This window comes from Scomber japonicus, chromosome 13, assembly GCF_027409825.1.
Source record: "Scomber japonicus isolate fScoJap1 chromosome 13, fScoJap1.pri, whole genome shotgun sequence".
NCBI classification, from domain to species: Eukaryota; Metazoa; Chordata; class Actinopteri; order Scombriformes; family Scombridae; genus Scomber; species Scomber japonicus.
In genome coordinates, this window is record NC_070590.1 from 18,571,198 (window position 1) to 18,582,735 (window position 11,538).

The 11,538-nt window shown below is 38.8% G+C and overlaps 1 protein-coding gene and 1 non-coding gene across 2 annotated transcripts; one reads left to right on the plus strand and one right to left on the minus strand.

Moving 5' to 3' along the window:
* The first annotated feature begins 1,371 nt into the window (after positions 1–1,371).
* fhdc3 (FH2 domain containing 3) lies at positions 1,372–6,844 on the plus strand. Its single transcript, XM_053331102.1, has 11 exons — positions 1,372–1,479; positions 1,861–1,922; positions 3,254–3,356; positions 3,632–3,717; positions 4,073–4,173; positions 4,320–4,390; positions 4,489–4,596; positions 4,765–4,835; positions 4,972–5,089; positions 5,241–5,405; positions 5,774–6,844. The coding sequence occupies exons 1-11, from the start codon at positions 1,372–1,374 to the stop codon at positions 6,842–6,844; spliced, it is 2,064 nt and encodes a 687-aa protein (XP_053187077.1).
* A 2,562-nt stretch (positions 6,845–9,406) lies between these two features.
* trnaw-cca (transfer RNA tryptophan (anticodon CCA)) lies at positions 9,407–9,478 on the minus strand. Its single transcript has one exon. It is a non-coding gene; the product is annotated as a tRNA-Trp (tRNA).
* Between the last annotated feature and the right edge of the window lie 2,060 nt (positions 9,479–11,538).

An 11,538-nucleotide genomic window follows, 5' to 3' on the forward strand; every position in this document is an offset into this window, starting at 1 on the left:
TTTTGCCTATGCTGTAAAGACTGTAGCAATAAAATAAGGCCATTATCTCAATGACGTTTCGTATGAAAAGTGAATTAGGAGGACATTATATCTGTGTGTTAATTGTTATTGTGTAGTTCAGGGAAGAGAAGCAGAGGGTAAAACAGTAATGAAAATACCGGTGGTGGAAGAAGGTCCTCTACTTTGTACCAATACAGCAATGTACTTTATTGCAAGTCCCACATGAAAAATCCTACTTAACAAAATTGCATAGCCTCAGTATAAACAGCAAGATGCAATTCTTGCAATAAAACTAGTGTTTTGGTCCCCATGACTGATATATTATTATATGACATCTTCATTTTTTTGATTAAATATTGGATCACTTTATAGTGATATGAAACCATATGAGAAGTTTAAAGTTAAAAATGACATAACTTCAATGCAGTGGAGTAGAGAGTAAAATGTATGTTGATATTTAGAAATTAAATAGTCTCTATGGTTCTGTGGTATATGCTTATGTAGGGTGGGTAAACATAAGTCTGTAGCTATAAAACAATGGGAAAACATTATATTTGAAGAAGATTATCCCTAATATCTTATCATATATGGGCAGCAACTCAAAATGATTAACGATTATTTTCTTGATTCATTTTTTTCAGATCAAATGTTATAAAATATTGAAACTGTGAATCACAGATTCCTGAGTCCAAGGTAACACCTTGAAATGCCATTTTTTGCTCAAACAATCAAAAATCCAAAGACATTAAATTTATTATACCTGAAGACAGTGAACATAAACAATATTAACATTTGAGAAGCTGGAACTACTTAAATTAAGGACATTAATTGTAAAACCTTTAGACATGTATTGATCAGTTTTGTTGTTGATTTATTGTCGAATAATTTCAGCTCCAAAACACACAAGAGGCAACAAGTGCAAACGCACATTTCATGTTCTGAATGAAGAATTTTTTTTTTTGTCTAAAATAATGCAATTTTTCCAGATTCAGCAGCAGGGACACTTCTTCCCATCATCTTCAGATTTGAGAGCTACAGATGGAGGGAGTGCTGATTTTAAGATCTCCTAGCTGTTCCTCTCAAGACTCTGCTCCGTCTTGTCCACCGCATGCTCAGGAAGATTCAGATCTCCAAGACTCTTCTCCTGTTGCTCCCCCCATGTGTGCTGTACCACCACCACCACCACCACCTCCTCCTCCTCCTCCTCCTCCTCCTCTTCCTCCTCCCCCTCCTTTTTCTTCTCGTAATGCCCAACGACGTTCCTTGAAAAAGTTGAACTGGGACACTATTCCCAGCCAGCGTGTCCTGGGTAAATTGAATGTCTGGACATCTAAGCGACAGCAGCGGGACCTGGTGCTGGATTTTCGGAGCATGGAGGAGCTTTTCAGTCATGACAACAAACGGGCTTCACTACGCAATTCAAGAGTCATGGGTCTGAAGAACGGTGTGGGCATGGACCCTTTTCCACTGGAGCCTCAGGTAAATAGTTAGGGTTGCACTCAGGCCATAACTGGATTTTGGTGAATAACAAATGTTGATTTTCAGTAACTAATGTAGACAATCTTACACTGTAGGTTTTTATGGGCATGGACAATAAACTGACACTGTATGTAAAAGCTGGGGAAGTAACAAGCAGACATATAAGAACTGATGTTGTTTAATGTTCCGCATTAGTCATCATCAATGTCATCAATGAGGAACTGCTAAACTAACACAGTGTGTGGGAGTGTTTTGCTTCCTAAGAGATTATGTGAAGTGTAATTGTGAGTATGGACTTGTCTTTACCTCTGAATATGATTATGTAGTGGTGGAACCTTTTGTGGTTGGTATTAATGCTTGTGTTGTTTTTGTTTTCCTTAGGTCACAATTCTTGACTCCAAAAAGAGTATGAACATTGGGATCTTCCTGAGACATTTCAAGAGGTAAAGATGGTTAAAGTACAATCTATAATAGCGATTATGGTGAAAAGTGTCAAAAAAAATGATCAATTGATTGAGCGAAAGAACACAATAGAATAACATATGAAGAAAAGGAAACAATAAAAACTAAAGGTTCTACATGTGGAAGAACTATAGTATGTGGTGGTCAGGGCAGGTTGTGGTCATATCAAACAGAGTCAGAAATACGGATCTTGACACACCAGCTACTTCCACTGTGCTAATCATTACCCAGCCGACAGGCTCTTTATCTGAGCCGACCATATACTAATACATGGAAATGCCCTTTTAAACATCATTTTAGAGCATTTAGTAGCAACGTAGGAAACAACGTGGTTGTTTTGACTATTATGACCCACTTTATTAATACTTAAATGAAAGGAAGGAATGAAACATACTGCTGACCTACATAGTAGGTTAGGCTGAGCAGAGGTTGTCAAGTTGGATTGTCACTTTAACCAAAAGATTTCATCTTCTACAGCTGCATATTTAACTATTTTAGTGTTTACTAGAGGAGCAAAACTGCTCTGCAGTATGTATTTTATTAAAGATGCTGCTATTGGATACTTGAATTTAACAGTGAGGCCTTTGAGGTGTCCTAGGACTAAGGCAATATTGCTATTCAGCACTGGAGTCAGTTTCTGTGGCTGAAGCTTATCAAGATGATGCCACTTGTTCATTTAGCTCATAAACTTTGAATACCAAATGTGTCAGCTGCATTACTGCATTTATGCCTGCCTAGGTGTCTTAGTCAAATTCCGATTGTGTCAGCTTCTGTGTGGTAGTGATGAAAGTGCACTTGATACTGCTGTTTGAAGTCATTTAGTAATTTGCTGGACATACTTTTAAAATACCATCGTTAAATTGTTCTATTGAAATTAGTAACACATAAACCTACAGTAGAGGTCAAACTGGGAGCTCCAGTGTCCTATATCTGGGAGATGGCTGATGACCAACACATTTTTGATCACGAGAAACTAATTCATACCATTTTCATGACATCCATGTTCAGCCATTGTTTGTCAATGTGTGACAATGTGATTGCCATGCTATTTAGCAAAAACCACAAAAAGAAAACAAAAACCCAAACAAAAAGGAAAAACTGAGCATGATATTCATTGTGAAGAAGAACCTGCCTCAAGCAAGTTTTACATTTTCTGAATTTGTTTCCACACTATTTGTTAAGTGGATGTAAACCAGTCAACCTGTAATATAGAGAAACAACCAGTATTACTTAGGAGGACTAATGATGTGATAAATCAAGTTGATTATGGTAGGACCTTTTTTTATCATTGTTGTCTTGTCTCCCTCTACAGGCCGGTGACAGAAATGGTACAGGACATTCGTCAGGGGAACTGGCTCAGATTTGGGACAGGCAAACTGAGAGATCTTTGTAAATTGCTGCCAGAAGAAAATGAGGTAATTTCAGCTCCACAGCCTTTGTGTGTCTCTCATACCACTTTGGGCACATAAAATAAGGATAATGAACATTTGAGTGTCTTGGCATAAGAAATACACTATTAGTTACTTGGAAAAAAGTTAGTTAGAAAAAAATATTGTCCTGAAGTTTAAATGCTTCATATTGGTCATGTTATCTGGCCTGTTAGCTCCTTCTTTACAGTTTGTGAGCTTTTGATATCGAGAGGATTGATCACAAAAAAAGATTGTTGAATTAAACGTGTGTTTATTTACAGGTGAAGCAGCTACTATCATTCAGTGGGAACCACTCCTTGTTACCTGAGGCAGATCAGTTCATGGTGCAGCTGGTCAGGGTGGCGGGGTGAGTCTGGAGTTTTCCAAAATCATATAATACTGGTTCTGGTTACCAGTTGTTTTTTTGATGTTGTTGTATGTTTGACTGTTTGTTTGTTATGAAATATTGGTTTGCATATTAGTTCAAGAAATGTTCTTGAACTAACTTACCCATGAATGTGTAAAATTATTATAACTGTACCACTTTTGCATAACAAACTACATATACAATAACACGTCAAAACATTTGAAGTTCATTGAACAAAACTGCACTATTGCTTTTGGTAGTGAATGTAGTGTTGTACAATTTGGAAAATGCCCCTTTTCTTCTCTTAGGCTTATGTCATTCTAGTGTGAAACTACTTTATGTTTCTTGCCTCTAGCTATGAGGAACGCCTGAAATCTATGGTGCTAAGGGAGGAATTCTTTCCTCTTATGGAGGATGTGAAGAACTCTGTTGCTGTCATGACCAAAGCAGCTAATGGTAACATTTCACCTACATCCACCAGAGCTGCTTACATTCCCATCTTCTATCCTATTTACTCCACCCAGTTATCAGGTGAAGTTTATGTCAAGTTTCTTTGTCTACATTTTTCATTCATAATCATTCTTTGTCTTCTCCCCTCTTAGAGCTCTTGGACTGCGATGACCTCCACTCAGTCATTCGGCTAGTATTAAAGGCTGGGAATTACATGAACGCTGTTGGTATTTTTCTTTCAGAATTGAAAATTAATTTAAAGCCCTTTATTCAGCATTTATTATATAGATGAATGGACCATTCAAATGATTTATTATTCAGGGTGGCTACAGTGCCAATGCCATTGGATTCAGGATGACCTCTTTGCTCAAACTGGCAGACACCAAGGCCAACAAGCCTGGCATGAACCTCATGCACTATGTTGCCAAGGTGAGGAGGATCCCTGGGATGAACAGATGCTCACTAAAGAAAATATCTGTGAAATCAGGATAAACCCTGCTGTTATGCTAAGTCTCCAAACAGTTGTCTAACTTATTTGTTCTCCCACTCCATCTCTTTACTCGCTATTGCTTTCCATCCTTTATCTAACACCCACAGCAAGCAGAGGACATCGATGCTGAGTTGCTGACTTTCCCCAATCAGCTTGAAAACATTGGGAAGGCATCAAGGTGGCTAACATTAGTTCACTGACAGTTTATTTGGTAATTTAACTGAACATGAGTTGTACTCTAACCGTAGCTTCAAATGTTGACATATCCATTGGAATATGTCATATAAATGTGTAAATGTTTCTGGCTGGCACAGAATTTGTAAAGAGGAGGTAATTGCAGACTTTGAGAGAGAAGTGAAGAAGATAAAAGAGATGAAACTCTACACCAGCAGGCAGCCTGGCCTCTTACAACAAATGGAGACATTTCTATTGGTAAGATTTTCCATTTTTGGGGAGGGGAATTGGGGAAGGAGCTTGTAAATACTTTGTGCAGTTTGGATCCCGTCTTTGTACATTTTTTATGTTTTCACTTTACAGAAGGCTGATCCTGTCTTTGTACATTTTTTATGTTTTCACTTTCCAGAGGGCTGATGCCAAGCTAGCTGATGTGGAATCCTTTCTCCAGGAGCTAAACATGCTGAGCAATGCTGTCGCTGAGTACTTCTGTGAAGATCCAACTACCTTCAAACTGGAGGAGTGCTGCAATATCTTTCATTCATTTTGCAAGCGGTTTTACACAGCTGTGCAGGTAAGAGAGAGTTTATAGTACTACCCGAATGTGCAATGATGATTAACCAAATTTCTGAGGAACCTTTTAGCAGTTTCATGTCAAGGGCTGTGTTTTTTTGCTTAAGTAGACTTTTGGCAAATTTAATTAGGTTTTTAATTCTACTCTCCAATTTACCATGCTTTATTCTGAATTTTAACGAGCACTGTCCTCCTGTCCACTTCACTACTTAAGGTGTGTTCAGACAAAAAGCAAAGTAAAGTTTTGGCCTGCATGATTTTTCTTTAATTTGGCTTGTGTTATATCTGAATACACTTACACTGTGTTGTATCTTATCTGAATATATTTTATTCATTTATTTATTTTTTTTTCTCTTTACCCGACTGAAGGAGAACCGAGAGCGAGAGGCAGCAGAGCAGAGGCACAAGAGGAGGGAGAGCATGCGTAGTACTGCCAAACGCCGGTCGACAGTGTCAGGCGCCAGACCTGAAACCAAGCAGAGCACCACCAGCTTGGAGTCGGCCCTACACAGCTTTCTCTCCAGTGTTCCAGAGGGTCTTACCAGATGCAGGAAGAACATTCTACCCACAGTTGAAGGATCTCCATCTGTGTGCAGTCCATTGGTACGCAAAACTGTGCTAACACCTTGTACTAAACAAGAGAGGACTGAGAAGAAACAAACTTCCAGGAGAGAGGATGAGCAAATAGCAGCACTGGAAAACCAAGAGGATGCTGAGAAGATGCGTGTGATAACTCGGAAGGTTCTTCGCTACCAAAACAGCCAAAGCAGCCTTGATGGGGATAAAGTTTCAGGCACCCCTCGCCAGTCAGAGAAAGCACAAGACACTCCAGGTACCCCACGTACCCCACGTACCCCTCGCCCTAGAACCAGAGACTACTTCTTTGCCAACAATGGGGATGTGGGCTCCCCGTGGACTATTCTGAGCCCTTTTACTTGTTCCCAAAGAAACAACCCCCAGCGAAACAGACCAAAAAACCAAGACGGACCGTCGTTCATGTCTGATGGAAACAACCTTGATGGTGGAGTTTGGGAAAGTGATGAAGGCAATTGTTTGCCCCGTTACTCCAATTCGGAAAGTCTAACATCTCCATCTAGTGGTTCGGCATCTCTTCCTGAATGTCTTAGTCAGAGAGCTGCGTCGCAGGGTCCAATACTGAGGTCTGTGTCCATGGATGAAACCAGGCGATCTCCAGCATCTGCTCAGATGGGAGACTTGTTCCAGAGAAGCATGTCTCAAAGGTCATACTCCTCTGGCTCAAGGACAGAAAATATGAGAGAAGAAGAAGCTGGAGTCCGTTCATTGCTTGAAAATAAGGCGAGGAATCATATAGAGGGGCAAGTGAGCACCTCCCGATTCATATCCTTCTTTAGACGCATTGGAGGCAGAAGTAAGCCTGGTGATGTGGAAGAACAAAACTTCAAAGGATGTAATAGTTGATTAAAGAATCAATTTAGAGACAAAGGTTCAAGATTTTTTTTGGTGTGTTTTTTAGATTGTTAAAATGTGTTTGTCTTTTTTACTATTATGGTTTAACCCTTCAGTGGAACCAAGGCAAATGAGGACTTGCTTTGAACTGTAAAAGTTTGATTTTTGGGAGTCAGCCCACAGTCAAAAATCTATCTTTCTTGTCTGTTTGTGCGCAATAAAGGGTAATATTTTCTGCCTTTTTTAATTTTTTTTTATTTGACTTGTATATAGATTATGCACCTAACAACATTTTACTGTTATTTAGTTCTTTTTAGGTAGAAATGTCTCCTTTTCTAATCTTGTCATGAAATCCTTGGAAGTCTGACTGGTACTAATGTCTCCTTAGTAACGCCTGCTCAGTTTTCCAGTACTTGCCTTTCACTTCATCTATTATTTCTTTTCTCAGTCAGTCTGGCTTGAAGGCAGTTGTACAGTTAGCAGAGGAGAGTATAGGCTTTTAACTGTAACACGTTGGGATGTATGACCATACAGTATAATCCATTCAAATTAAAAACATTTAATTTATATATTGTCATCACAAGTGACAAGAAATTTTTAACAGAACACACTGGTGCCACCCTGGTGTCTCTGCTCAGCAGTAACTGAGAATTTGGACAGAAAGAGACATTCAGCTGCGTTACTTGGGCAACTGGGTTTGTTTACAACCATTTCCTTTGAGCACTCTCACAGTGTAATAATACTCTCTGGAACAAACTGCTCAATACAGGCTCCTTTCTAACTGTTCTGTTGTCCACCCACATCCATTCCTCCCACTGGCAAGCGCACAATGGGGGCATTTGAATTCCCCTGCCATTTCAAATGATGGGGCAAAATTAATAGAATAGGTTTTAGTTTTTTTTTTTAAGGAATTGGATTTACTATTCTGTAACAATGAAAATGAAGTCTTCTTTTTCTCACGCAAACTCTCCATCATGGTTGGGCATCTTTCTTAGTCAAACAAAAGTTCAAAGCATGGCCTTGTACATAAGCAGAGGTAACCGTGGAGCAGAAACTGACCTGTTTGACGTAAAATGAGAGCTTCAGAGTACAATCAGACCATTGTGATCGCATGCTGAGTGCCGCTGTGGACTATCTCATGTGAGTCAACTCCTGAGGACTAGAGGTCACCTGTTGTCCTCGCCAAGTTGCACTCTCACCAGGCTCTGCTAATCAACTGTGTTCAAAGTGTATGTGTGTCAGTGAAAGATGAGAAACAGGCTTGAATAGAGAAAGGAGGTGGGGTAGAGGGAAACTTGGACCAAGAAGTATAGGGGAGGGAGACTTGCAAGTTGCATTGTGAGGAGGCATTTAAGCAGGGAAGAGCATGTGAGTGGAGAGGAAGCCAATACATTAATGACAGAGAAAACACAAAACGGGGAATGTACTGGAGCAAGGACGAAAGGACAACGACTTAAAGAAGAAAGGAAAGGAAGAAAAGGAAGACAGCAAACCCTGTACGGAGAGTAATCCTGAGAGTTTTTAATGTTGGAACAGGCAGCTGGACTGAGAGGTACATTCATATTGAAGAATGCATTATAACACTTAAGCTATGAAATATGTTAAGTAAAATATTCCCATGTTGTAATCTTTTTTTTCCATGTGCCTTTAAATGGAAAGCACTGGATCAAATTGCCTTGAAAAATCTCCTGTTTAGAAACGTGACAGAAGATCACACTACCGTTCTGGTTGCTTTTGCTATGAACTTAATCCACCATTGCAGCTACGGGCATTAGGGTGTTACAAGTGTTATAATTAGATTTGAGGTTGAAAAGGAAGACCTTGAAGAATCCACTCCCGATGCACTGAGACATGTTTCCACACAGCATTTTATATCACATTTTAGGTTTTGAGCTGACACCCTAAAATCTGTTTAAGTGTACACTTCTCTGTGATACACATTTCACATTTGTTAGGAAAAATATTCTAAGATGTGGACTTGTGACTGATCTGTGGTAGATGGCGGATGGATAGAAACTTTTTATGCTTCATGTCTCCTGGAAAACAAAGACTTTTAAAAAAAACTATCCCTTCTGTAATACTCAACAAGGAAACACTGTCCCGGGAAACACTGTGCCAGGGGGGAATTTCATACTAAAAAAAAAACAAGTTACATTTAAAGATATCCACTTCATTTGTCCAATTCATATTACAGTAGCCTCATATTAGCTGCACACACAAAAAAGAACTCAGGATGTTGTCCCTAGTTACTTGCATTGAAAGCACATTAGGAAGTGACCTTTTAATGGCTGGTATGATCATGAGGATTGATTAACATGCAAAACGTCTTTCAATGTAAATCTGACCACGTGACTATTATTTTAATAGAAAATGCAACATAGACTTTAATATGTGTAAAATATACTCACAAATATTACTAGGATAAAGTGTGAGGGTTTTTTAAGGGGGGGTTATAGTTGGTACTGTAATCAGTCATACAGCTAACATCAGAAGACAATCTGTACTTCAACAATTGACATATCATCATATCCATGGAATATAGCTATAATGTAGGTTTGAAAGTCAGCAAAGAATTGACCCCGACGTGATTTGAACACGCAACCTTCTGATCTGGAGTCAGACGCGCTACCGTTGCGCCACGAAGTCAGCTGTTTTTAATTCTTAAGGACAAAGACGTGGATTCTACGTCTGTGTCTGTATCATAATATAATTGGTTTGTCCCATACTTTTTGCGCGAACTACAAAAGACTGCTCTGCTTCTCAGAAATGTAAAATATAAAACGTTTGAAAGATGATTATCTTCTTCACTTGTCTGTTAGTTTATTACGAGCAGCTTCACTGATAATATGAGTTTCTTTATTATCATCAGTAAAAAACAAAGTACGAAACTTTGTCATTTATTCTGCTTGATCTTAAAAATACGTGTCCTATGGTTCCATCCAGGGAAATGTTGAGCGTGTTTCTGCAGTCAGCCACTAGATGGCGTAATTCAATTTGAGATCGTTTTTATTTGTCCTTCTGTGCATGTGTCATACTTGCTTTTGCATACAACACAAATCTATGAAGGCCCTCCACAAAACGATAGCTGCGTGCTCCTCTAAGAGTTAATATGTAATATCCTTTTTAATTGGGGAATAAAGTAATGCAATTTATAGAGGAATTCCTGATTTCTGTGTCAACTCGAAACTAGATGTAATCTCTTGGTATGTAAAAAAAAACAAAAAAAAACACCACTTGACACTGTAGTCCTTGTATGTTCCTTTCACATGTTATAGTACTAAATGTTTTTATAATTCTGATGTTTCAGGTTTGCCAAACCTGTCTGTTAATCCCAGCTGTTAGGAAAGAGGAACATCTGGAAAATAGTACACTTACCTGCTAACCTTCATCAGTGACCAGCCTATTTGGAGCAAAATGGATGGGTGAGTGCACACCTATATGTAAAATCAGTCACTTAGGATTACCCACATTTTGTTTAGTCTATTGTCTAATTATATAACAATATAATATCAGCAAGTTGAAACTAAGTGCCTTCCACAACTGCTACAATAATCTGATGCTTGCTCACAGTTATAGGGCCTATTTTGTCATCGTTTACATAAATAAATATCATTCATCCATTCATTCATCATTCGTCTTAAAATAGGGTTCTTCAGTGCTGATATTAATGTCCTTCCTGCTCTAGCTGTAGCCTCTCTGATTAGGATGCATGCTGTGACAGGCTTAAACGTCAGGGACTTAGAGCAGCACAGGGCACATTGATTAGCTGGATAAATGTCACAGTGTCGCTAGCAAGGTGAACATAGTGTGTGATATGCTGTCTATGTCTTGTGTTTATTTCACAGCTTTCATCACATCAAAGGTAGACTTTCATTCTCTGGTTTCAAATGTTTAGCAAGTTGTATCTGACCAAAGAAACTAAAGGAAGCATAGGTGCAGTTTGATTGGAATGTTTGTAGTCCATGGATTTGGTTAAGTCAATTGTTTTTGGAGCTTGACAGCAAAATATGGAGGACGTGTGTACCTGTTCAGCTTGTACTTGTTTTGTTGCTGGACTTGATTTTACCACTCAAGAATGGCTCAAATGTTTAAACGAGCCACAATTCCTATTCTTGTTGTCTAGAAACAGAAAGACATCTAATAAAGCTAGTTTATACAGCCTCCCCCACACGTCTCACTGCAGCAGCCACAGCTCCATTACTGCTTGATCCTCAGGCTGCTCTCCCACAACTAATACCCATTTGACACATTCACAAGGGTTTAGCCTGATTCTAGTATCTATCTAAAAGATGATCTTCCAAGTAGTTGAAAGACCATTTACACTGTCATGCTACCACCACTATAGTTGAGTGGTGGTCATTAGAACGTAGTCTTAAAAGACAGACATTTTAAAACTTATAATTCGTTTCTGAACATCTCTAGTTAGTCGTGTTAGTGGATTTATACACTTTAGTTGGTTTACTACAAATTTTTTACACTTGACCATTTACCAAAAGTGTGCCAGACATTTGTATACATACTGCCTACCTTCCAGATCCCTGTGGTTTTACATTCATTACAGAATGACAATCAAATACTACAGAAACAAATCAAACATCACTGTTGCTATGTACTGAATATGAATTTTTAAATATCAAATCAGAGTTAAACTTTTTGTTTTTGGCTAAATGGATTAACGAATGCAGTGTCAGGCAGCTAACTGTCAA